At 55.4% G+C, this 27263-nt stretch overlaps 1 protein-coding gene and 1 pseudogene across 3 annotated transcripts in view; one reads left to right on the top strand and one right to left on the bottom strand.

Moving 5' to 3' along the window:
- The window catches only part of ITPR3 (inositol 1,4,5-trisphosphate receptor type 3), a 66818-nt gene extending 39885 nt beyond the window's left edge, over positions 1 to 26933 (bottom strand). For 2 of the 3 annotated variants that reach the window (XM_027126985.1, XM_027126986.1), the window contains exons 1-5: positions 26582 to 26933; positions 11990 to 12060; positions 2417 to 2538; positions 712 to 798; positions 33 to 191 (exon numbers count right to left, since the gene is read on the bottom strand). In XM_027126985.1, coding sequence (XP_026982786.1) covers positions 33 to 191; positions 712 to 798; positions 2417 to 2538; positions 11990 to 12060; positions 26582 to 26670 — 528 coding nt within the window. In that variant the 5' untranslated portion in view covers positions 26671 to 26933. Of the gene's footprint in view, positions 1 to 32; positions 192 to 711; positions 799 to 2402; positions 2539 to 11989; positions 12061 to 26581 lie in introns of those variants that run through there. The other variant, XM_027126987.1, reaches the window with a different exon arrangement.
- Positions 4114 to 5487, top strand: LOC113630907 (ubiquitin carboxyl-terminal hydrolase MINDY-1 pseudogene; annotated as a pseudogene).
- Positions 26934 to 27263: the final 330 nt, after the last annotated feature.

Below are 27263 nucleotides of genomic sequence, written 5' to 3'. Positions count from 1 at the left end.
CAGCAGGCCCCTCCCCCCAGCCCTGTCCTCACATTGTCCCCGTTGCTCCGCAGCTTCCAGAAGGGCTGGATAAAGAGCCAGGAGCCCTCGTTGCCCGTGGCATCCAGCGTCACCCGCATGGCGTTCTTCTCCAGCAGGGCCGGCAGCCGCTTGTTCACGGTCAGGTACTTGTTACTTTTCATGTGCAGGAGCTGAGAGGCGGCGGGGGGCCAAGCAGTGGGGGGGGGAGTGAGGTCACCCCAGGAGGCCAGCCCATCAGAAAGCGGGGGGCTGGGGGGCACACTGGACCCTTGGACAAACAGACCAAGACAAACATGGCCACACGCACAATCACACACCCAGTCCAGCACCCGGGTGATCACACAAAGAGCTAGCGCTGTTCTAAACACCCTAAGAGTAGTAGCTCGAGGAACCTTACAGCAACCAGAGAGAAGTACTGTCACTGGCCTGATTGTCCAGTTGGGGAAACAGAGGCCCAGGGAAGTGAAGTAGCTGGCCCAGGTCACAGAGCCAAGATGTGAACCTGGACCTCGGGGCTCCAGATCTGTGCTGGTGGCCACAGTGCTGAACACACACCCGTGCACACAGCCATTCAGGCCACACGGCAACGGGCACACGTAGAGGCAGACACGCAGTCACAGAGACAGTCCCAGGTTGGCTGGTGCCATGGCACTGGCACCCCTCACCCCCACACCTGCCCCGGCGTCACACCTGGATCACACTGCCGTACTTCACGACGTCCCCATGCACCTTCTTGTTCTCTGTGTCATTCTGCTTCTGCTCCATCTGGGCCGCATGCTGCACAGACATGCACAGAGGTGGAGGGCGGGCCCAGAAGCCTGCTACTGAAGGGACACATCTTCCCACCCCCCACACAATGCAGGTCCTGGCACTGCACCCAGAGTGACCCTCCTGAGGCCACCTGGCCTGTTCCTCCCACTACCGACGAGAGAACGAGGCTCAGAGTGTGTACAGCACACAGCCAGCGGCACCAGATTCCTCCCCTCAGGTCCCTCCTCGCCGCCTCCCTCTGGAGGGGGCAGCCAGCAGGCCTGTGAGCCCCCTACGCCCCAACACCCCCAGCAGATAACCTACAGTTGTGCCTCACTCCCCTGCCTCACCAGACCCCTGGTGCCCCAACAGGGGACCCCTGGCCCAGCCCAGACACCGACAGGTGTGCTTGGCAGCATTTCCTCCTCCCCTCCACCCTCACTCCTCTGTGACCCTCCCTCCCCAAACTGTGTGTGCTCCTAGCCCACCGCCTCCAGGGAGCCTTCCCTGACGAGCCACATCCAACTCTGACAGATCCAACCCTGATGCCGCCAGGATTTGGTTTGCATCCCACTGGGGACACCATTTTAGGTTCTTCTGTCCCATTAGACTGGAAGCTGCCCGAGGATACACTGTGCCTCCTCCATCAGACGGGGGGTCCTGGAGGTGGGGCTCTGTCTCCTCCGTCAGACCGGCTCTCTCTGAGGGCAGTGGCCCCTCTGCCCCTTTCATCTCCTCAGTCCCATTATCCGGGCCTCATGCCGGAGGCTGGTGGGAGGAGGGCTGCTGGGGAGCCACGCCAGGTACCACGTGACTCTCCCCAAACCTACAGTGTACGGCTGTGTGACCACGTGTGGTTCTGAGTGTCTGCGCACGCGTGAATGCCCTACGCCCAGTCAGATCCACAGCTCAGCCTGGGCCTGTGGCGGCAGCAGGAAGAAGCTGCGACGGCCCCCCAGCCCAGGATGAGGGACGGCCTTATTTATAACAGAGCTCAGCAGCCCACACCCAGCCCCCTCTTTCCAGCCCAGTTCACAGCTGTGGGTGGGGCCCACCCGGGCCCACCCTTTCCCCATTTCACACCACCTCCTCAGAGAAGGGGATACCGGGAAGCAAGGTCTGCCTGATGGGGGGCGGGGCCCCAGGTCCGGGGGAGGGTCTCAGAAGCGGGCTGCAACGTTGCTGACCACAGCCAATCCTCCCACTCTCTTTTCCATGGGGATTGGGCTGGACGCCCTGAGCTCTGTCCAGAGAGAACCGCCCAGGATGTAAACTGAGAGGCCTGAGAGCAACCACCAGGCCCTCACACCACACAGCAAGGTCGGCCAGAGACCCAGGGGCCGTCTAAGCCCCACTGCCAACTCATAGGATGAGCACAATGGCCCGGTCCCCTTGAAGGGCCCCAGGCTCCAACTCTATAAAATGAGGGGTGAGGTTAAGACTAGTTCTTAAATCAGGTTCGCTGGAGCCACCGTCTCTAGGAGCCCCTGGTAACTCCATGTACAGCTGCACAGGTCGTTCACTGCACGGTGGTGTCCAGCTGAAGGCCTGGCTGGCAGCTGAAGTGCAGTCCACAGTTCACTGAGGCATGTGGCCTGGGACAGGGCACACACACCTGCGCGTGCACACACCTGTGCACACACACCTGTAACTTCTGCAGCAGCACCACGTCGGCAATCTTCTCCTTGTCCTGCTTGGTCTGCTTGGCCTTCCAGTACTGCTTCTGGGCCGAGTAGCGGTTCATGGGACACACCTTGAAGAGGCAGTCTGAGGAGGGAGGGCAAAAGGAGGGAGCTCGGTTCATGCGGGGCTCAGGGGAAAACCCTGGCCTGCAGCCCTGCCCCCAAAGCCCACCTCTGCTCTCCCCACCCCTCTCCACCCCGCCGCCCTTCTTGGGTAGAGAGGCAGTGGTCAGAAGACCCCCGTGGAACTGGGAGCATCCTGGATTGTGCTGAGTAGAATGGAGGGGCCCAGAAGCAGGTCTGAGAGTGGGACCCCCCTGGGAGGCGGACGCGTGCCCTCTTCCCCACGGGAGATTTATCAGAGGCCCTTGGGCCACCACCCCATGCCCTGTCTGTGTCCAGGTTTTGTGGACATTGGCAGCTGACCATTCACATCAGCATCCTTTCTCTGGCCCACCCCCATCTTGCCCACAGATGCCTGGGAAGTTACATTCCCCCCAGCCCCCAAGGGGTGTCCTCCATCCACTGGCAGCAGGAGGTGACCGCCTGCAGTGGTCCCTGTGGGATAAGCCTCCTAAGGTCTCTCTTCCCCCGAAACCACCTCCCTGCTCGGCGCCCTCACACTCCTCCTGGGACCCCTCCTCGATAATTCTCCCGCTGTAGACTCTGCTTCTAGGGAACTCAACCTAAGAGAGTGCCAATCAGAATTCCAGAAACAGGTTCTTTATTACCTGATTTTTATTCTGGACACAGATAAAGCATCAATGATTTTCACAAGCTCAAACTCCAGAAAGGATGTCAGATTTTTCTACTTCTGGAAAGGAGGCATGAGTTGGAAAATCCTATTCTAAAGTGTGATGTGAAGAGATAGAGGATTCTGGATCCCTGTGAAACGCTGGCACGGGGACTGGGCCTGACGATAGCATGAGCCGTGCTGGGAGGCAGTGAGCTCCCCGTCACAGGAGGGAATCCCAGGAGGGCACAGGGCTGGGCTCACAGCCTCTAAGACCCCTCCCAGGCCGCAGTGCCTCCACAATCAGCAGTGCTCCCGCAGCAGAAACACAGGAAGACGGTTGTGCTGGGAACCTGGACAAGGGTCCCTGGGGGAGCAGATCACAGAGACGGGGCCCTGCCTCATGCCTCCTTTATATATATGTCACATAATGCTTGTTGATCCCACTCCTGGGCTTATATCAGGAGAAAACTCTAATTTGAAAAGATCCATGCACCCCAGTGTTCACAGCAGCACTATTTACAATAGCCAGTACATGGAAGCAACTTAAATGTCCATGGACAGATGAATGGATAAGAAGATGTGGTATATATACACAATGGAATACTACTCAGCCATAAAAAAGAATGAAATAATGCTGTTTGAAGCAACATCGATGGACCTAGAGATGATCATATTAAGTGAAGTAAGCCAGAGAGAGAAAGACAAATACCGTATGATATCACTTACATATGGAATCTAAAAAAATGAGATAAATGAACTTATTTACAAAACAGAAATAAAAAAAAAAAAAAAACAGAAAGAGACTCACAGACACAGAAAACAAACTTATGGTTACCAAAGGGGATGGGGGGTGTTGGGGGGAGAGATAAATCAGGAGTTTGGGATTAACAGATACACACTACTATATATAAAATAGCTAAATAGAAGGAAGTGATCGCACCAGATGAGGTCATGGCCCACCTTGGAGACTGCCTTCTGTCCATCAAGCCCCAGGAGAAGTCAGAAGGACTTCAGCTTAATTTTCAGCAGAATGTGGACGATGCAATGACAGTGCTGCCTAAACTGGCCACAGGTCTGGATGGCAATGAGCTATTCACAGGTGTCTCTGATTTTGAGTATACACCCGAGTGCAGTGCCTTTGACCTACTAGGCGTACCTCTGTACCACGGCTGGCTTGTTGATCCACAGAGTCCTGAGGCTGTGAGTGCAGGTGGGAAACTGAGTTACAACCAATCATCACCTGCAAGCACCCCGGTGACACCAACCTCGGGACAGAAGGCCTGACTACAGAGCAGTTCCTGGAGACCACCGCCGCGCAGCGGACCCACCATGGTCTGTGTGAGCTAACAACACTGCCAAGGAGGGCGAACTTAGCATCTTTGTCCGGAACGACCACTTTAGCACTATGACTAAGCACAAGGGGCACTTGTACCTACTGGTCACCGACCAGGGCTTTCTACAGGAGGAGCAAGTGGTGTGGGAGAGCCTGCGCAACGTGGACGGAGACAGCTGTTTCTGTGACTCTGACTTTCACCTAAGTCACTCCCTGGGCAAGGGACCTGGAGCAGAAGGTGGGAGTGGCTCCCCAGAAAAGCAGCAGCAGGTGGACCAGGACTACCTGATCGCCTTGTCCCTGCGGCAGCAGCAGCCGTCGCGAGGCACATTGGGTCTTAGCGACCTGGAGCTGGCCCAGCAACCTCAGCAAGAGGCGTACCAACAGCGCCAAGCAGCCCAGCCCGCGTCAGCACGGGCCCTGTCACCGCAGGGGAGAGGAGCCGCATATGGACGCCCAGCTGCCGAGTGTCGGCAACGTGTCGGCAACGGCCGAAGCAAGAGTGCGACTGTGTCCTCCTGGAGCCCCGCTCAGTCCCAGGCTGCCCTGCCTCCGCTTTCAGAGGTTGGGGCTATTCTGCTTGCTCCCCAGCTCAACTTGAGATATGCAGGGTAACTTATTTATGGAATGTTGGGGATCAGAGCAGGCAGTAAATGCCAAGGTCAGACTGGGTGACGTCTTTGCCCCAACGTGCTGCCTCCTCTTCCTCCCAACCATCCCGGGCAACACTGGGGTTGGTGGGGTGAGGATTTCTGATTCCCAACTCCCCTTCCCCAGAATAGTCACATTAATATACAGACTCAGGCTGCAGGGTGAGGTCCCCGTCTAGAACACATCTCCCCTACTTTCTGCTCCTGCAGGCCCACCCGTATCCAGCCATCTGTTTGTTTCAGGGTTTAATTTGGGTTTCTATCTCCATTATGTGTAATGCCTTCCTAGGGGTTTGGAAATAAAACTTCTTTCCTGAGAAAAAAATAAAAAATAAAATAGATAAATAACAAGGACCTACTGTATAGCACAGGGAACTATATTCAATATCTTGTAATAACCTATAATGTAAGAGAATCTGAAAAAGAATATATATACACACACACGCAGGCACGCACACACATTATGTATAACTGAATGAATCATTGTGCTGTATACCTGGAACTAACACAACATTGTAAATTAACTATACTTCAATTTTTAAAAATGGTTTAAAAAAAAGAAAAGAAACACAAGTCGAAAAAAAAAAAGCTTGTTGAATGAATAAATGATCTGAGCCCTCTAAAATGTTTGTGGCCCACCCCTATGAGCAATGCACATCTCCATGCTTTTATTCTGCTGTGCTCTTTGCCCAAAGGCGGCCCTGTCCAAAACCCAAGGGGGGCCAGAACCTTCCTTCTCACCAAACTGTGGGGCAGAAGGGCAGAGAGGACAGAGGGTGAAAGGGTAGCCAGGAGACCGGGCCCACGCAGGACCAGCAGCAGCAAAGGCCAAGAGAAAAGTCTGGGTCCAGGGGGGTGTCCTACCATAAGGACTGTGTGTGCTGGGGGGAATGCACCTGTGGGTGCGGGGGCACAGGGCTGGTGAGGCTGCAGACAAGAGGATATTCCTTTAGCAAAGTCAGCTGACATTCCCTGAAACTAAGGTATGCAATACTCCAAAAACTCACTACCACTGCACAGAATCATCTGGGGCGGGGGAAGATTTAAAAAATACAAACTCTCAGCTCCCCCATAGATCTTGGTAGGGGTCAAGGCCTGCAGATATGCATCGTGAAAGGCACACCCCACCCCCACCCCCGATCCCAAATGGTTCTGCTGCCCAACCAAGGCTGCAAAGCACTAGCAGGGGATTCGAGACAAGAACAGATCACAGGCAATAAAGTTATCCAGCCACAATTACACATAAACCCTGTATAAATCATGTAAACATCTGTTTCTAATCTTTAACATTTAGACTCAACTTACAGAACACTGAAGACCCCATTGCGGTTACAGAAGAGAATGCAAAGCTTATTCGGTCTTGATGTAAAACTAAAAGGGCGCGTGGTTGGTGGAAGGCAGACGTGAGGCAGAGCACTGCAGGACTTGACAGGATGAGAAATTCAGGTGTGACTATGATACTTGGGTTAATAAAGGTGACCGTGGAGAATCTACAACAGCGACAGCATGCTGCTGGGGGCAGGGGGAGGGGAGAAAGTGGAGGGATGGGCCGAGAGAGAAACTCTCCCGGAATAAGCAAAACCTGGGGTAGCAAGCAGAAGAAACGATGAGAAGGGTGAATGGGTTTGCTTTCTCTTATTACACTGTTGGACAAGGCGCAAGACAAAAGATCAGAGCCACGGACGCCCCCTCCCTTGGACACAGCAATCTCCCCACGGGTCCTTCATTCCAAGAGCACAGCTGCATTTGTACAAAATGACAAGGGACAAGGGTCTTCACTGCACTGTCGGGAATGATAAAGATTAGAAACAGCCCACGTGCCCATCAGAGGGGACTGGTTAAATAAATTACGATGGAGCCATATGAAGGACAGCTATGGAGCTGTGAGAGGGCGGGGTGGTCAGAAACCCTGACACAGGCTGCAATCCGGGTAAACCTTGAAGCCGTTATGCTAAGTGACATAAGCCACAAAACGACAAATAAGGTACGATTCTGCTCATGTGACGTACTTAAGACTAGTCGGATTCATACAGATGGAAAGTCGGACGGTGGTTGGGTGAGGGATGGGTTGGGAATGGGGAGTTATTATTTAATGGATATAGAGCTTCAATTTTACAAGAGGAAAAGCAGTTCTGTGGATGGACGGTGGTGATGGCTGATGAGACTGTGCTTAATGTCACCGACCTGTACACTTAAAAGTGGTTAAGATGGTAAACTTCACGTGGCTATTCACCACAGTTGAAAAAAAATATTTTTGAAATGCTTAAAACTATGTAAACCATAGGAACACTGTTTTCACAGTTGTCCAGGATATGGACAAATATGAGTTTTTAAGTGAAAAAAAGAGAGAGAAAGAGAGCTCAAGACCTCTATATACTAATATAGAAAGATCTCCAGTAGGATCTATCCACAGTAAGACTCATAAAGTAAAAACAGCAGAGAATAGAACAGTGCATATAGAATGCTACCCCAGGGTAAGAAAATCGGGGAAGTCTGAACATATGTTTGCAGTTGCATTAAGGACCACGGGAGGATGCGTAAGAAACTAGAGAAAGTGGTTACCTGGAGGGACAACAGTAGAGATGGGAGAGGGCCGTGGGAGCAGATTCTCGATGGATGTTTGCACAACGTTTTGAGGTGTAACCGGATGAATAAACTACCTAGTCGGATTCTCTAGTAGGGTTGTCCCTGGAGATGGGAACAGGAGGTGAGTGAGGGTGGGATGGGATGCTCCCATCTCCTGGATCCTAGAGCCTGTATTTGTATTACTTTTTTTTTTTTTTCTCGGTATGCGGGCCTCTCACTGTTGTGGCCTCTCCCGTTGCAGAGCACAGGCTCCGGACGCGCAGGCTCAGCGGCCATGGCTCACGGGCCCAGCCGCTCCGCAGCATGTGGGATCTTCCCGGACCGGGGTACGAACCCGTGTCCCCTGCATTGGCAGGCGGACTCCCAACCACTGCGCCACCAGGGAAGCCCTGTATTACTTTTATAAAGAGGAAAAAGAAAAGATGAAGAACAAGATTTTAAGCGGCTCATAAACATATGAAAAGATGTCTCACAAGTAGTCAGAGGAATGCAAATTAAAACCACAGTGAGATGGCATTTCACACCCAGCAGGCTGGAAGACAATTAAGTGGGACAAAACCAAGTGTAGCCAGGATAGGGGTGCAGCAAGGGCACCCCCACCCCATGCACCCACAGTCTGGCAGGGGTGAACGGGGGCAAGGGGTGGGGGTAAACACTCACAGCCCCCATGGAAGGCGGCAGGGCCGTTCCTAGCAAGACAGGAGAGATGCCTCTCACCCAGGTCACCCTCCCTTGGAACACACCCAAGAAACTCTTGCCCGCGAGCCCAGGGAGACATACGTGTACAGGGGGCTCACTGCAGCATTGTTGGCAATTACCAAAAGCTGCAAATGAGATAAACGTCCATCAATGGGGGAACCAATAAAAGGACTGCAGTTTACTCACTCAGTGGAATATTACATAGCAATTAAACAGATGAACTAGAGCCATGCGGGTCAATACAGATGAGTCTCAGAGACAGTGCAGAGGACTTCCCTGGTGGCGCAGTGGTTAAGAATCTGCCTGCCAGTGCAGGGGACACGGGTTCGAGCCCTGGTCTGGGAAGATCCCACATGCGGAGAAACTAAGCCCACGCGCCACAACTACTGAGCCTATGCTCTAGAGCCTGTGAGCCACAAAATGCTGAGACCATGTGCCACAACTGCGGAAGCCCACGCGCCCAGAGCTTGTGCTCCGCAACAAGAGAAGCCACCGATGAAAAAAGTGCAGAAAGATTTGTACAGAAGGCTACCTTCAACATACAGGGTTGGAAAAATGGAAAAGAATACCCTATATAATTCATCATAGAAATATCTCTACGTATTAAAGAAAAAGCATAAAAACAGGCCCCTGAATGAGGCATACCAATTTCTGAGAGTGTCTGCCTCTGGGGAGGGGGAAGAGAAAGAGGTCAGGGGAAGGCACAGGGGGCTTTGGCTACATGCATAAGATGCTATCTCTTTAAAAATGAAAAAGACCTGAAATAAACACAGGAAAAAGGATTTGAGAGAGCTCAGTAGTGGGTGCATTGGTGTGTGTTATCTTTCTCTTTACTTTTTCGTTTTAGTAGTTGAAGCGGATCTTAATAAAAGTAACAATAAACCAGACTTGGAAGATGGGCAGGTAGAGCAGAGGCATGAGGCTGGGGGCGGAGGGCACCCAGGGTGCAAGCACAGGGAGGTCCCCTCATCAGCCCCCTCCCCGGCACCTGCCGCCCACTATGTGGGTAAGTGACTGCTACACATTTCGTGGGGTCGCCTTAGCCGGGGGTGTGAGCACTGAGCTTCCCAGGTGGATGGGGAGGTGCGTCCTTCTGCAATGGGTCTCCCACGCCCATGCTGTGGGAGGGGACCTGCCCAGACCTGGCCTGGCCAGGAGAGCAGGATTCTGAGCAGCCATAACCCAAGACCCCTACAACAAATCGGAGGTCGGGGAGGCTGGGCTGGCGTGGGGTGCCCTACACATTGGGGCACTGGCAGCCTGGGTCTCCCAGGGCCCTGCAAACTCTGGAAAAAATTCGCTGAACATGTTGGGGCTTGGGATGGCCTTGAAAGGTGCAGGAGCTGAAACCACAAACAGGGAGCTAACCAGAGGCTGATGGAGGTAGGGCGGGGGCTTCACGGGCTTGGCCGACCCAACCTGGGGGCCTCCGGGGTCAGCAGGTGAAGGAGGCGCGAGCCGTGCAGGGAGAGAGGGAGACACCACAGTTCCCAGCCAAGGCCGGGTCCACCCCAGGGTGGCCTCAGAACACCTTGGCCATCTCTGATGAGCTCCGACCAAGTTCTAAAATGCCTGCCATGGTCCCCATGCCCTTGCTGGGACCTCCCTCCAGGGAGGGGCTGTTTGCAGGAGAAACATGGAACAATGAGAACCGGGACTCCAGGGTTGGAGGCCAAGCTCAACCTTTCTTCTCTGGGCTTCAACCTCAAAGCTGAAGAGGTTGGAGTCTGTGTCTCTTGTCCCAGGTTCTCACGCTCCAACTTACTCGCCAGCCAAGGGGCTGCACAGAGACCTGGTTCTGTCCCAGAAGGTGGGCTCTTCTCAGGTCCACGCTGGGCCACAGGGGGTCCAGAAGGGCCTCTGCCCGCCTCAGCAAGACACCCAGGCCAGGCCAGGAGCAGGGTGGGTGGGGAGGAGGCTGGGGGCTGAGCCCCTCTGGCATCTCCCGGAGCTGGGGGGGCCCAGCACAGCCTCGGGGACCACGGAGCAGCCCCCGACGCTGGGGTGGGCCCTGCTCACGGGCTTTGGGAAAATAAAGAGGAAGAAAAAGGAGGGAGTGGGAGGCAGACAAGAAGTCAAAGGAGCACTTGTTCTGCTAAGTAGCTGTTTTATTGTCAAAAATTGGCCCCAAACTCTGTCTACCGGAACTCGAGGGCAAATATTCCTCTGCCACACCCACCTCCCTGTCACCGCCAATCACGCCACACAGCTGACTGCACACACCGAGACACACCACCCACCTCCTTTCAGCCCCGGTCCCCTCCCTGCCCTGGCACAGCCCAGCCTCGGGACCTCAACCACTCTCTTCCGTTCTATGTTCTTCCCAAGAATTCACCCAAAACCCTCAGCTAGAGCAGAAATCAAAGCTCTCCTATTCCTGGCTCCGGGAAAGTGCTGGGGCTGTACCTCCAAGCGGGCAGCCCACACGACCCCCCGAAACCCCCATCTCTACCCAGAGCACGGCTAATAAATGTGAGGAAAAGCAGCGGGCCTGGTGTGGCGAGAGGGAACGAGGGAGGGCCAGGGGTAGGGGATGAGGTGAGAGGCAGTGCGGCCAGATGGGGCAGGACAGAGGGGTGTGCGGTGGTGAGGAAGGTCCAGTGCCAGAGGCGGGCCCCACAGAGCCAGGCACGTCCTGACCTAAGACCCCACTCAGAGGCACACGATGGAAGCAGAACAGTAGATGTGGGGCCCCCCTGCAGCCTGGGAGGAACCTCCTATCTCCTCCACACTCCGACAGATAGGCAAGGCCCCCAGCAGACAGAGAGCGCCGAGGATGCCACAGGACTGTGGTAAATCCCACTCCCCTCCCTCAACCGCATCCCTCTCGAGGACAATCCCAGCTGATCTCTCCCCAGAGGGGCAGCCACGTGGGCAGCCAAGGTGGCACGGCCTGGCGTGTTCCTGCCTGCTCCCAACCTGCCCACCACGCCCAGGCTCCGTCTGCCCGTCTGTCTCAGCCTCACAAGTAAGCACCACAATGACACCTTCTCCTGCAGGGCGCAGCGACAGCAGGATATCACTTCATCCTCACGAGGGCCCCCGGGCCTGTGGGGCGGGGCTGAGGCGCCCACTGACCTCGGAGGACACAGAGAGGGAAGGCACTTGCCCGGGGACCATGGGGTCCAACCCCCTCACCATGCAGCACAGAGAAGGGCTCTCACCCTGGGCCTCCTAACACCTGAGGAGACTCTGTTTTCTTCCCCTGTTCCCTCAGAAAACGCCCAGTCACACAGACAAAGAAAGCCTTGTGGGTGGTGGGGCGGTCAGGGGAGAACGGGCCCCCAGCCAGAAGTGGGTGTGCCCCTGAGAAGTGGGGTGTGGCCCCCGGAAAATGAAGGCAGAGGCCATCCTGCCGAGATGGCATCGTTCAAGCCGATGGGGGTTCCACAGGCAGCAGTGTGAGGGGGCTGTGGGCGGCACCTTGCCTAACCCGCCCACTGGGCCCCTGGGTTGAATGGGTTCTGTCCGAGGTCCATGACTCAGCAGCCAGGAGGGGGAGGGGAGTTAGTGGGGGGAGCAGAGGTCTCACCTCGGAACTTCTTAGGAGGGTTGTCCAGGTCCCCAGCCGCGGGCTCCACGACACAGCGGTCATCCACCAACCTGGGCGACAAGGCAGCTGGGTCAGCAGAAAGAAGACACCCACCTCCCCAGGTGTCCCTCCCTCAGGGCAGGGGTTTCCAGGGCACCAGGGAGGCCCCCAAAGAAACCTCTCAAGGGATGGAGTGGGAGGTTGGGATTCGAAGATATAAGCTTTTATATGTAGAATGGATAAACAACAAGGTCGTACTGTAGAGCACAGAGAACTATATTCAGTATCCTGTGATAAACCATAATGGAAAAGAATATGAAAAAAGAATGTATATATATGTATAACTGAATCATTCTGCTGTACAGCACAAATTAACATAAAATTGTAAATCAACTATACTTCAATTTATACTTTTTAATTGAAGTATAAAGTATACTTTATACTTCAATTAAAAAAAAAAACAAAGAAACTTCTCCATCACTGACAACCCCCTGCCATCAGGTCATCCCCTTTCCTGGCACCACTGTTAAAATGCGAGGTGTCCTGGGTGGAGATAGGGGAGACCCCACAAAAAGCTCAGAGACACACCCAGACCACCCCCGACCCCCCAGCTGGAGCTGTCCCATGGGGACCTGCTGCCAGTCTGGGCTGTCACACACTGCGGATATAACTCCTGTCATAGCCCTGAGACCCTGCCCAGACCTGAAAAGGCAGCAGGTGATGGAGGAAGAGAGAAGGGGACGGAGAGACAGAGAGGAAGAGAGAGACAGAAAAGACAGAGTCAGAAAGATAAACAGGATAAGAAACAGAAACAGAGAGAGCCTAGAGACAGATGAACAGATGAGAGAAGCTTATGAGACACCGAACTACGGGGACAGGCCTCCGGGTCTCAAAGACAGGACAGTGAACCTTGCACCTTCCCGACCTCAGTCAGGCCCATTTCATACTCTCTGCTTTGGTCACCCTTGGGCTTGAAATTCCTCCCTTCCAGCCATGGCTGAGGTTAATCTTGAGTCTCTGGAGGACACCCACTCATCCATCCATCCCCCCATTCCTGCATTTAACATTCTTCAGTGCCACCCCAGCCTCCAGGACAAAGTGATGATGATGACCTACCATTTCAGAGGCCAACTCTATCTCAGCACTTCACAACCACTTCCTCTGAATTCTCACCAACTTCCCCCAAGGGGCTAGTCATGAGCACCATTTTACAGAGGAGGAAACTGGGTTTGAACATTAAATAATTTGTCTGAAGCCACAGAGCTAATTCCAAAGCCTCCTTCTGCGCCTCCCCTCCTTGGATTGGCCAACAAGGCCTTTTGTGATCTGACCTCCACCCACTCCCTAGCTAGCCTCACAACCTCCTTGCCCCAGCTGTGCTAAACCTCCGGTTGATCTCAAGGTCCCTGGAGCTCTCGTCTCTACAGAGGTGGTCCCAGAAGCATGGGGGTGCAGGGGTTGCTGTGGGGGACCTCTCCGTGACAGGGAGGGGAGGGGAGAGGACAGCTTGCTGCAAGGACTCACTTGGTCCCCTTCCCCATCCCCAGCCTCTAGCTCAGTCCTTAGCCGTCTCCCCTTCTCCATCAGCACTGACCCTTGGTCATCTCGGCCACAAGCATGGGTTCAAAGCACCACTTATACATTCACTGATGACTCCCACCTCCACCTCTGCCATCCCTCTTCCCCCAACTCCAGATTCGTAGATCTAACTGCCCACTCCACGTCTCCACTTGGATGTCCGCAGGCATCGAAAACTCAGCACGTTACAAGCTGAGCTCCTGCTCTCCTTGAAGTCCTCCCCATCTCAGCTGATCCATCCTCCCAATTGCTTGGGCCCAAAATCTTGGGTCAATCCTTGGTCCTCTCTTCCACTCGTCCTTCAAACCTAATCTGTGAGGAAACCCTGTGGGCTTTATCTTCAAAATATGTATGGAATCTGACTTTAAAATATGGCACAAATGAACCTATCTACGAAACAAAAACAGACTCACAGATATAGATAACAGACATGGTTGCCGGTGGAGGGGATGGAGGAGGGATGGACTGGGAGTTTGGGATTTGCAGATGCAAACTAGTATATATAGGATGGATAAACAACAAGGTCCTACTGTATAGCACAGGGAACTATATTCAATATCCTGTAATAAACCATAATGGAAAAAATAGGAAAAAGAATATACATAGATAACTGAGTCACTTTATTGTACAGCAGAAATTAACACAACATTGTAAATCAACTATACTTCAATCAAATTTTTAAAAATATATACATATGATGGGACTTTCCTGGTGGTCCAGTGGTAAAGAGTCCACCTTACAATGCAGGGGACGCGGACTCGATCCCTGGTCAGGGAACTGAGATCCCACATGCCGCGGGGCAACTAAGCCTGCACACCGCAACTACTGAGCTCACGCGCCTCAACTAGAGAGCCTGTGTGCGACAAACTACAGAGCCCACGAGCCCTGGAGCCTGCGTGCCACAACTAGATAGGAGCCCACACGCCACAACGAGGAGCCCACGTGCCGCAGCTAGGACCTGAGGCAGCCAAAAATAAAAAATTAATTAATCAATTAATTTAATTAAGTAAGTTAAAAAATTAAAAAATATATATACGTATGGAATCTGACCTCTTTTCATCGTGCCGCCACCACCACCCTAAGTCCCCACCAGCTCTCACCTAGATGTAACTGCCTCCCCATTAGTCTCCTGGCCCCCCCTCTCATCTCCCTACAGCCTGTTCCCCACTTAGCAGCAAAGGGATCCCTTTAAAAGGTCAGTTAAATCAGGGTAGTTCTTTGCTCAGAACCCTCCAGAACCACCCATCTCAGAGAACCACCCACCCAAGAACTCACTATGGCCTGAAAGACCCCACATGACCTACCACCTTACCTCTCAGACCTCATCTCCTCCCCAAGCCCCTGGCCCACTCTGCTCCAGCCCACAGTCCTCCTCCAGGCTCCTCAAACATTCCAGGAGATTTGACCCTGGCTTCTCCCTCTGCCTGGAACTCTCTGCCCCAGACACCCTCCTGACTCCCTCTCTCACCTCCTTCAGATCTCGCCTCAAATGACCCATTCCCATGGACACTCTCCCTCCCTATCCTTTTAAAAACTGTAAACTGTTCTCTCCCACACTTCTCATCTTCCTCCCTGTTCTCCGTATCACCACCCAGCCTGCTATATATTTTATTTATTTTGGTTCCTATCCTCCCCAACCTGAGATGGAAGATTCATGAGGACAGGGATGTGTCTGTTCTGCTTCCTCCTGTATCCTCAGCATCTGGACCACCTGCCTGGCGCAGAGCGGGCACACACGACATACATATTGCGTGAATTAATCATTTTACTAGCTGCTGTGGGAAGTCCACAAGAAGCAAAAGATAAGGTCCCTAAGAGAGTTTAAAATCTCATCAGGAAGACAAGTCACATACTCAGAAGAGTTCATGATATAAGGAATATGCATTGGTGCCAATCTGTGGATTTCGTCCAGGGAAGGGTGAGGTCAGAGCTTGGCCAATCAGACAAGGTGTGAAAGAAGAGGCAGAAGCTGTGCAAAGCCTCGAATAATTCATAGAATTTCCTGTAAGAGATTAGTGAATCAGATTAGCTAGTTGTCTCTTGGCAAAGCCCTGAGGGGAGGAGACACAGGATGGTAAGTTTCGGTAGGGAAGGGGATGAAGCCTCGGCCAGGGCCTGGCACCTGGCACTGCTGGGGGTGCTGGACAGCCATAGGGCATCATGGAAGTTGGTGCAACTGAGGAGAGGCTGGCGTAGTCCCCACAGCCGCCATCTTGACCAGTGCACAAGGCCCTGTGTAGGCCACCTCCCCAGAGACTCCCTGTCTGAGGAAAACCCATCCTCACCCCAGACCCCCTCCATCCCTCCCCTGGGTCACAAGTGCAGGAAAAAGACATGCAAAAGTGGATGCCTGGCGTGCTTTTCCTAATCCCCCTGGCACAAATCTGCCTGGTCATTATGTGGATGTCCTTCTGTCCCCGCCCACTCTGGCACAGCTTCTGAAACCCTGTGTCTCCAGCTCAGCCCCTCCCCAGTGCCCAGTGGTTTACAAAGCAGGGCACTTTGGGAGCGCAGGGTGAAGCCACTTAGAAAAGGGGAGGGACTGGTCAGGAGGGGAGCATGGCCTCCAGGAGGAGAATTTCAAGCAAGGTTGGGAAGGAACACATCCCAGACCTGCAGCCAAGAGGGGTCAGGAATGCTAAGAACAGAGAAGCAAGCCACGTGGACGGTTAAAAAAAATGGCAGGGGGCTCCCACAAGGTATCGGGAAAACAAGGTCAGGAAGATGGGACTTTCAGAACCTCCTCCTGGATCCAACATTCCACCCCCTCCCTCCTCCAAGTGTGGGTTCTGGATGAGCAAAACCGACTTCCCTGGGAACGTTCTGTACCCCTCCCCTGCAGCCTCTAAGGGATGGCGCCTCGCCCCTCCCATCATTTCATTTCCTAGCTGTAGCTGAGGGCAGCCCTCCACCAAGTCCGTAGGCAAAGAAGGCAGCCAGCAGCAGGATGTTTAGAGAGTCCCAAAATGTCCCCAAGCGCCCCCTCACAAGCCTCCCCTCCATTCCTCTGAACCTACTCCTTAGGACTGAGGCATCCCAAGAAGGTGCTATTGGGCGGGAGGAGATGGGAGGAGTGTCCCGTGAAGCCATTAACAGATAAGCAGGAAAGCCCTTATCAGATGGGCTGCAAGGGCTGGGACTGCAGACAGGTACGTTTTGATGGAGGAGAAGCCTCAGAGGGCGCGGCCGGGACTTCTGTCCCTCTGGGTAGAGGGAGAGGCAGCGAGGTGGTCGTCGAGCGCCCCGCCCCCGCCCCTCCGAAACCCCGCCCCGGCCCGCCGAGACCCAGCTGACGCGCCCAGCTGACGCGCCGAGGCCGCAGTGCGCTTTCCGTCCGCCCGCCCGAGCCCCGCCCCCGCCAAGAAGCGAAACTCGCCTCCCAGCGTGTGGCCGTCGCCCCAGCCGCGTCGCGGAGGGGATGCGAGCGCGGCCTCGCCCCGGCCTGCCTCCGACTGCCAGCCGCTGCCAGGACGCTGGGCCTGTGCCAGGAGCGCCCGGGGGCGGTGGGAGGCGGGCGCGAGGGGCTGGGCGCGGGACAAGCCACCAGCGCCCGCGCTTTCCTCACCCCGCGCCCGGGAGCCCGCGGAAGGCGGCTCCGAAGGACCCCTCCCCACCTGGTGGCACCTATATCCCGGGCCGTAGCTCCCCCGTTCTCCCTCATGGTGGGGGTATCTGTGTGGATTGGTGTCCGGCTTCCGGCTTCCGATGCGCACCTGGCGCTCTAATCAGAGCCGGGTTCTCCTGGGAGAAGTTGCCGCGTCGCTTCACTGTCCCCCTCCCCTCCCTAGCGCGTCCACCTCCGCCCAAGATCCAGGGAAGGGCCTACTCCCGCGCCCCGCCAGTCCTCTGATCTCGCTGTCCCCCCCTCCACGCCTCTGCACACGCAGAAGCTCCCTCCGAGTCCTGCCATCTTCAAGGCCGCGCTTAGGCTCCTGCAGAGCTCCCTGCCCCGTTTCCACCACACGAGGCATCGCCCCTTAACTAAAGGCACCCCAGCCAAGATCATCTTAGAAAATCCGACGCTCCGATGTGCAGAACACTTTAGTTTATAAATTACACCCGATACCTCGTTCCATTCTTACCACAGTCCAGTGTGGCGCTCACTGAGTTAAAGGGGCCACTGGGCCACACAGCTGGTCAGTTGATGGTACCTGTACAATCTAGGTCTCCATCGGTTCAACAAAATCTTACTGCAAAGGGATTATGTGCTGGGTGTGGTCCCCACCCTCTGGAAGCTCACGTCCACCATGCTGTGTGCTGTGAGGACAGGAGCCACGACCTTCACCTGTGCAATCCACCCCCCACCCCCCACCCCCCCAGCCCAGTGGACACTCAGGAGCCCTGAGGACAGTCTGCTGTAAGCCTTCTATCCACTGGGTGACACAAGATGAGTTTGAGCCTGCACTGTGCAGGGCCCAACAGGGCATCAGTAGAGTGGGCAAGGGGAGGGGGTAGTAGGTGTAGGGGGGGGTCGGGCAGGAAGCCTGTGGGCAGGCCTGCCCTGGACCCTCTGAGCAGGAGTTGGTGGACATCTCTGCTCTAGAAGGATGTGGAGAAGGGCGCTGTCCCTGAAATGCCCCCGGGGTCTGCACCCCAAGACCTTGGTCTGAAGGAAGAGGGAAAGGTACATGCATCCAGGGGCCTGGCTGGCCCCATTCTGACCAGGGTGGACTTTGAGATCCAGGTGGGAGCCATGGAAAAGGCAGTGGGGCAGGTCAGTGCTGTCCGGAAAGATTAGATAAATAGGAGGAAGAAGGGAGCTAGAAGTGGGGCAAGTGACTATCAGAGGAGCAGCTAAGGGAGGAGGACACCAGACTAGGGAAATCCCAAAGGGTCCCCAGACTGCCCCTCCCTGATCTAGCCTGGAAAAGAGGGTGGAGGGGGAAACTGACGAGCTCAGGTCACACGACAATTAAAGAAGAGCCAGTTCCAAACCCCAGATCCCCTGACTCCCAGCCCAGGGCACTGGCCACCACCCCACAGATCTAGGCTAGACCCACAGAAGGCCACGCCCAAAGCAGGCACTGTCAGAACACTGGGATTGGCTGGTGGAGGATGGGGCCCTTGGATTCCCCCTCCCCAAAAAACCAAAGTCACATCCACTAGGTAGGGGTGGGGAGAAATATTGGGAGAGGAGCCCAGGTTCACTGGCTGGGATCACTGGCCCGTCGGAGAAAAGAACTTCACTTCTGCATCCCTGCAAAAACACCCATTTACTTGACCTCTACAGGTCTTTACCAAGGATCCACCTTGAGCCACCGAAGGGACCAGTATATGGAATTTAAAACAAGCATGGCTCATCCCTTCAGAGAGCTTAAGTCTAGGAAGGACAGTAAGCCACACACTCAGGGAACCCCCAAGAGCCTCTCCAGTGAGGAAGAGAGGCAGCAAAAGTGACTAAACCTGGCCCGACAGAAATAAGGGCCCCTGGCCGGGGCACAAGCCTTCAGGGCTCTGCCTCTGCCGCAGGCCTGGGTTGCTGGCTCTCAGGACTGGGTGGGCTCTGGCGAGTCCTGGGGTCTCTGTTAGGCCAAGGAGAAGAGGGATGGGGAGCAGGAGACACAAGAGAGAACTGAGAAAAGGCCGAGAAGAGGGGCAACCCTGGGCCACCTAGCCCACCCTTCCCTCACAGGTCGGCCTTGCCCTGCCCAGGCCTCTCTCCTGCTCTCCATGCGGGGATTGGGCTCTCAGCCCCGCAAACCTGACATAGTAACTGAGGCTGGAGGAGCCTTAGCAGGGCAGCCCTGAAGCCCAGGCCGCCCTCCTCCACATCCCTGCTTGGCTCTCTGGGAAACAGAGCAGCAAAGCAGCCCTGATGACTCCAGAAAGTGAGACAAGTCTACAGCCTCCCGCTTATCGGGGGAGGTAGAAAGAGGTGGGGGCCGGGCGTTGCTTTAGATTAAAGGCGACGTAAGAGACATAAGAATCAAATTAACACGTGGACCTTGAGTAGATCCTAATTTAAAGAAACCAGTGGTCAAGGCTAGACTGAGAACAATTGAGTGTATTATTGGACTATGGATTGAGCATCGGACGCTATTAGGAAATTACTAATTGGTATGATAACAGCACTGTGGTTACACAGGAACATAGCCTATTTCCTGTAAAATGAAGGATGTAGAGGTGAAAAAAATGCAATGCATGTAATCTACCATAAAATACTTCAGCAAAGAAGAAACAGCAAATATGGCAAAATGTAAACAACGATTAAGTCTAGGTGGTGGATATGTGGGTGTTCTAAATGGTTCTATTTTTTTTTTTTTTTTTTGGCCGTACCACGTGGCACGCGGGATCTTAGTTCCCTGACCAAGGATCAAATCTGTGCCCCCTGCATTGGGAACATGGAGTCTTAACCACTGGACCACCAGGGAAGTCCCTCTCTCTACTTTTATAAATTATATATATGCCTCCGGTTGGTGGTAAGGGGTCAAAGGGACAGCACAGGCCAGAGCTGTAAACACTCGGTGAAGTCCGTCTATCATCAGCTGCAGCATCTCTGAGACACAGACTTAATTCTCCCTCGCATGACCTCTATCACCCCCATCACCCATTTCTAGACTCGGACCCTGGAGAGCCGGCTCTCCTGCAGGCTGGTAGAAGCGGGTGACGGCTGGCTGGCTGGCTGAGTGATGGGAGAGGGATCTGTGAACCAGATATGCACAGGTGTCTGCCTCAAACACCGGCAGCTGCCCCTGGGCTAAGATTTATGTTCACTGTCTCTCCTGGCTCTGCCCACTTGCCAGCGAAACAAATATGTACCTTTACACACCACAGTGATCATTTTACTCCCCCACTCAATCCCCTGCAAGGAGTCCCTACTGTCTGTCTCCTCAGGTGGGAAGCCCTCTGCAGTGTGTCCTCCCCGCCCCCCAGCCCACACCCCAGGCGCACTGTGCTGTCAGCGCCCAGTCTCATCTCTGCCCTGGTGTGAAGAGTGCTGCAGCCTCCTCTCCGGTGGCGTGGCGCGCAGGGCTCCTGCTGGCTTACGTCCCCCACCCCCACCCCAGCAAATCGCTTAGCCCCACTGAGCCAGGGGTCCTCCCTGGAGCAGGCTGGCTACAGGCACAACCGCTGGGAACCATTGCCACTACTGGGCATGACCCGCGTGATGCACTTGGGGGAGCTCAGAGCTGACATTTAGAGGCCTGTGATGAACTTACTGGAGGTTTGGGGTCTGCTCTCCTCCCCCTCTCCCAGGCCTCCTTCCCACCTCCCTCACAGCCCCCACTTCCAGGCAGGAGCCCCCCAGCTCCACATGGGGTGAAGTGTGGCGAGCAGGCCTCGGGGTTGACTGCAGGAGACGTGTGCTCAGGGGTAACTCAAACCCAGACACCTGCCCCTAAACTGGCAGCAGAAAGCTCCTGTGACCCCCCCCTAAAATCCAGCACAGCACCCCACCCCCAACCCAAGCCTCCACCCCACAGCCCCACTGGGCCAAGTCAGGAAGGGGAGGGGACGGGACACGGGGTCAGGAGCGTCGGGCAGGACAGAGTGTGAGCAAGTGGCTACGGCAGGATTCTTTAAGGCCCAGGAGCTGCATGCAGCCTGGGTCCCTGGAGTCCCTCGGTGGGACCTTGGGGCTGATCCTGTCCTCAGGCAACCCACACACCACCCCTCTCTCTACTTCACCCCCTCCCCACTGCAGCCGCCACACCCAACCTGGCCCAACCTCGAGGGCAGAGGCTGGTATTACTCCCCACACCCCTAGCACAACACTCTCAAACTCGTGGTGTGAAGTGGGCTAGACCCCCCGGGGCACAGGGTCCCCGTTTCCACCTCCTCCGCCACCAGAGAAATGTGCAGTTAGAGAGAGCCAGCAAGGTAAAAGATGTGCCTTGGGAATTCCCTTGTGGTCCAGGGGTAAGGACTCTGAGCTCTCACTGCTGAGGGCCCAGATTCAATCCGTGGTCAGGGAACGATCCCAAAAGCCACGCAGCCACGCGGCGCGGCAGGAAAAAATAAATAAAGATGTGCCTTCCCTTTGATCTCAGAATTCCACTTCTGGGAATCTATCCTGAGAGGATAACTGGACAAGTGTTCGGGCATGTATGGACTAGGATGTTCAGGGCAGATTGTTTGGAACAGCAAAAAATTTAGAGACCAGCTGAATGCCCAATACTAGAGTTGCTTCAATAAATGAAGGTACATCATACCAGGGGATGCTCTGTGGCCACAACAGTCGTAGGCTGGCACGCATGGGAAAATACAGGTTAACGTATTCCCCCCAGAAAGACAGGATACAAAGCCAGATGTGCAAAGTGATACTGTTTTGTAAATCTTTATTTGTGTGCATAAAAGGCTAGAAAGCCCATATAGAGGCTGTCAATATAATCACAGTGGTATTACAGATCATTTTTTATTTTAGTTTTTCAAGTTTCCTCCATGGAGCATATATTATTTTTTAATCAGGAAAAAAATATGTATTGGAATTTCCTGGTGGTCCAGTGCTTAGGACTCGGAGCTTTCAATACCGGGGCCTGGGTTCAATCCCTGGTCAGGGAACTAAGATCCCAAAAGCCACAGGGCGCGGCGAAAAAAATTTTTTCATTTAAAAAAGAAAGAAAGAAAAATATATACATTTTCCTAAAAACACATGAGTTGCATGGATTGACCTAGTGGAGGCTGAGACCCTGCCTTGGGGCACAGGACAGGGCTAAGTCCAACATCTCATTCCAGTGAAATCACAATTAAGTGAAAGCCAAGGGCAGGTCTGAAATCTGCCAGTGGAATGTCGTCTGCACGGGAGGGGCAGCGCCCCCTCCTGAAATCACATGAGTCTCAGGGACTTAAGGCACAAAGGGCCCTTAAAGACCATCTCTTCCAGCTCTCCGCTGTACAGACTAGAACAGGCTGGACTCTGTCTTGGTTACCGCTGATTCCCCAGTGACTAGAACAGTGCCTGGCACATAGTAGGTGCTCATTAGATGTTTGTTGAATGACTTAATGAAGTCTGATGAAGGCTAAGAGATGGGCTCTCTGGACCAAGGGGCAGGCAGACCCAATAGCTAGGCTTCCTCACAGCCTGTCAGCCTGAGAGGGCCCTGAGAAGGGACCCCCCCGCCACCCCAGGTACACATTAGAAGCACTGCGGAGCTTTAAAAACCCAAACCTCAGATGCCCACCCCTAGAAATGTTACTACAGTTGGTCTGACATGGGACATGGGAGCTGGAATTTTTTTTTAAAGACCCACAGGGAGATTCTCGGGTGCAAACAGAGCACCTTAGAGGACAACCAGGCTGACAGAAACAGACTCTGAGAGGGAGGACCTTGCCAAAATCACCCACGCAGTTAGTGACAAAGCAGGTCCTGACCCTGGGGACCTGGGACTTCCTCCACATTTACCTCCACGTTTTCTGGGTCCTGACCTCCAATTACCACCCTCCTGGGGAAGCAAATCAGGCTGGAAGGTAGACACGGAATCCCAAGGTCACTTCTGACCCTACTCCCTGAGATCACCCAGCCCTGGGTGACACAGGTCCAGAGGCCCTGAGAGCCCCCAAATGGTGCTCCAAGGCCCAGCCAGGTGCAGGCGGAGGCCATCTGACAAATCTTGGGAGCTCGACTGCAAGACCCAGTTCACCTGCACTCCCCAGCTTACCCCAGTGGTCTGGGGGCCACCCCTCTGGGCATTCAAAAGAGACCTTCTAGGAACTGGACATGAGATCCTGAGGGGCCTACCCTGCACACTGGGCCGGTTTCCCACAGTCACTGGCCGGGAGCCATAGTAAATCCTTCACCTGAAGTGGCCCTAACCCGCCGCGGCAGCCCTGGCCTCTGCTGCCTCCCACCTGCAGTGAGGGATGAGGCAGTGTCCCCGGCCATGCTCTCCTCCCAAGAACAGGCGTGGGCCTGCTTTTCCTTCCCGGCTGAGGTCTCAACCTGCTCCAGGATCCACTCCCCAGACCCCTCCCATCCTCCCAACCCAGAGTTAATGTACAATCTCCACTGGGAGCTGTAATTACGCAGGCAGCTCTAATTGGCCTCCTCCACTTGGCTCTGCAGAGCCTGGCTGGAATCTGAAGCTGCCCCAGACTCCCTCCTCCAACAATGCCCCCCCCTTTCCACTCCCCCAGCTAAGCCAGTCCCACTGTCCACCAAGGCTGCCCCTGTCCTCATCAAATTCATTTTCTCCAGCCCTTACTGGGCACCTCTTGGGCACCGAGCATTGCAATCGCCTGGGAACTCAGTCAAATCAGCCTCCAGGGTTCGCAGACATGGGCACCAAGAGCCAGGATGAAGGCAAAGGGGACCAGAGCTGAGGATGGAGGCAGAAAGATTCCGGTGAGGCTGGAGCAGAGAGAGAATCACATAGAGCAATGCTTCTCTTTAAGGCTCCAAATCCCCTGGGGCTCAAAATGCAGATTCTGATTCAGCAGGACAGGGCAGGGGTGTAAGATTCTGTATTTTCTAACAAGCTTCTCAGAGCTGCTGATGCTGCTGGACCAAGGACTACACTTTGAGTAGCGATGCCTTAGGGTGTTTAGAAACCATTCCTTCACTGAGTGAAGTTCTGAGAAGGTGCCCAGCACAGCGCCTGAGTGGAGGAATGGGGTGATTAATCAGTCAATCCTGGCAAAGTGCCCAGTGTTAGAGGGCTCTACAGAGAAACCTTCAACTAATTGTAAAACAACACAGTTAACACCGGAGAGGAATGTGTATAAAGCAGTGCGAAGCACGGGGGAAAAGGGGTTAATTCTGCCGGGGTGGGGGAGGGGGGTTGGATCTCACAAAGTAGGGCCGCTTTGTACCAGGTCTGAGAGGGTGGGTCAGATTTACTCAGGTGGAGACTGGCTGAAGGGCAGGGGCAACTGGAACAAAGGTAAAGAGACGGAGACAAGACCACAAGAGCACACCAGACCGCAAAGGCATGGGGAAGGTTCCAGGAATCCCAATCCAGGTGGTGCACCTGGAGTGTCAGGGTCGTGAAGGGGGTGGTGGAAAAAAAAAAATAGAAAGTTAAGTTGGGGCCAGCACACGCCAGTGCTAGAGGGCCAGGCTGGGAGGGTGGGAGTGCCGGGAGGGTGGGCGTGCGTGTATCGGCAGAAGTTGGGAGCTCCTGGAGATGTTTGCACTGGGAACCCGCCCCCGGAGTAGAATGGCTCTGGGCGGTCACCAGGCCCTGCCTGAGAATCAAACTGGACTGGAGGAAGCAGCTTCCTGGGGCAGGAAGGGCCAGGGTGGGAGGGAGCTGTGCTAGGAAGCAATAGAGGGAATCCCTAGTGAGGGGATGAGGCCTGTGTGGACGGCCTTGGTTCTGTTAGATCCTCACAGGTGCTAAAAAAGCCCCCACAGGGCTTCCCTGGTGGCGCAGTGGTTGAGAGTCCGCCTGCCGATGCAGGGGAAACGGGTTCGTGCCCCGGTCTAGGAAGATCCCACATGCCGCGGAGCGGCTGGGCCCCGTGAGCCATGGCCGCTAAGCCTGCGCGTGTGCTCCGCAACGGGAGAGGCCACAACAGTGAGAGGCCTGCGTACCGCAAAAAAAAAAAAAAAAAAAAGCCCCCACAGTGTGCTCAGCCCTGAGCCTGGCACTCAGAGCAACAGAGAAGATGGTCATTTCCCAAAAGTCCCCAGCACTGTTCAGACACCAGGCAGGGGGACACCGTCTGCCCCTGCATCCCCCACGTCCCCACAGTCTCTGCTCCTTCCCTCAGCGCTATCAGACGTGTTTACTATGTGCCAGGAATGCAGCTTACCCCATCCTCTGGTAAACTGAGCAAGACGAGTGAGATGTAGCTGGGAGGGAATGCAGGGCTGGGGAGTCCACATGTGAATGGGGAGGGGAATGAGAAGGCCTGGAGGGTGCTGAGATAAGGAGCGCAGGTATTCTGGAATTCCAAGTCAGCATCCATTCCCTGTTGGCTAAGCCAGACCTCCAACCCTCCCGATCTTTCCCACAGGACTAAAGCTAAACTCCCAACAAGACACCAAGGGAGCCAGGTGACTCCCACCTCCCCAGCTAAGGGCGAGCCAGCCCTGGGTTTAGAGTGCCAAGGCTGTCCTCCGAAAGTCCCCAGGGAGAGGACACCTTGCAGCTGGTTGGCATCCAGATGAGGGTAGGGTCGGCAGAAGAGGGTGGGTTTACCCTAAAATAAAACGGCTGGGTGTGCTGGGGAAGATGAGACCATTTAACACAAGTCCCCAGACTGAAAATGTGACAAAGGTAACAGGCCCTGCCCTGAGGCTGGAGAGGTGGAGAAATCACTCTTACGTCCCCACCGACTCACTCAACTGCTCTCTGAAGATGAAACCCATTTGCTCTAATTCTTGCCCTGTCCTATGCCAGCTTCAGGCCTGGCTCTCTCCAGGGACTTGAATTGATTCCTTGCTTATCCAGACCCTGTGGGGTGGCAGCCAGAATTAATTAATGTTGGTAAAGTGCTCCAGAGATCCTGGGACCAGGGACCCAGAGGCGCCAGATGAGCTACTCAGGAAATTGACAGGGAGAGGCGGGGAGAAGGGGCAGCCGGCAGGAACCTGGGACGCCTGGAAGGGGAGGGCTGCGAAGACACTCCTAGTGATGGGGGCGGGGGAGGGGGGGCGCAGGGCAGAAGAGAGCTAGGAGGAAAAGGTGCGACCCTTCAAAGGTGCGACAGGTCTGTTACTAGAGGACTCCGGGCTGAGCCTGCCCACCCCGCCACGGCTCCGCCCCACCCCAGAGCCGGTCACGTCCAGGCCCGGATGCCTTTCCCTAACTAACGCCCCAGCCACCCACCTGCCCCCTTACAGGGACCACCTGCAGAGGAAGTCTCGGCCTCCCCACCCCTTCTGAAGAAGGGCGAGAGCGCCAGGGTGGAGGCTTCGCGAAGGGGGGCGCCTCCTGACAACTCCGGCTGGGCGCCCGACTTTACCTGGGCAAACATTTCACTTCCTTTCTCTGAAAGAAGGAGGCGAGCCGTTCCCCCTCTCCTTAAAGCTGGGGACGTCCAGGTCCTCTGTCGGCGGGAGGCAGCAGGACGCACGCAACTAGCACCAGGGCCCACCGCGCCCCCCCGCCCCGAACTCGGCTCACTCACCCCAGAGTGCTGATGAAGCCATTGACTGAGCCCTCGGCGTACAGGGAGACGATGTCCCCGATGTGGAGGAAGCTGGACATCTCGCTCATGGCTGCGGCCCTCCGGGGAGCCCGGGCGGTGGGGGCGCCCAGGGGCGCGCGGCCAGGCTAGGTGCTGAGGGCGGAGATGACCGGGGAGGCCGAGAGGGGCGCGCCCCCACCTCGGAGCCTGGCGCTTGGCGCGGCCGGGGCGGGCTAGCAGCCCCCGGGGCGGAAGGCTGCGCGGCGCGGCCCGGGAGCCGGCGGTGGCGTCCGGGTGAGGAGGTGCCCGCGTCTCGGCTCACCCGCCGCCCGCCCGGCCCGGCCCGCGCGTACCTGCAGCGTAGCAGAGCAGGAAGTCTGGGGCCGCCACACACACATGTAAATCTCGCCCGGGAGGCGGAGAAGCCACACCCCGCCCCCACCCCGCACCCGGCCACGGCCCGCCCGCCGGCACCCACGTGTGCCGGCCCTCCTCCCGCGCCCCTAGCGCGTCCCGGCCCGGTCTCCCGGACGCCGAGCCGGCCTCCTGCCCCCAGCGATTCCGAGGGGTCCCGGGGCCCCAGCGGGCTCCCGGGACAGGTTTTCAGTTCCGGCGAGTCACCAGCCAGACTCGCGGAACCGCCATCCCCAGGAGGCCCAGCCGTAGTTGGGGCTCTCCGCCC

This window comes from Aethalodelphis obliquidens, unplaced genomic scaffold (assembly GCF_003676395.1).
Source record: "Aethalodelphis obliquidens isolate GAN/ISIS:26980383/991018 unplaced genomic scaffold, ASM367639v1 scaffold31, whole genome shotgun sequence".
NCBI classification, from domain to species: domain Eukaryota; kingdom Metazoa; phylum Chordata; class Mammalia; order Artiodactyla; family Delphinidae; genus Aethalodelphis; species Aethalodelphis obliquidens.
Note: the sequence above shows the minus strand (reverse complement) of the source record. Positions and strands in the feature narration are given on the sequence as shown.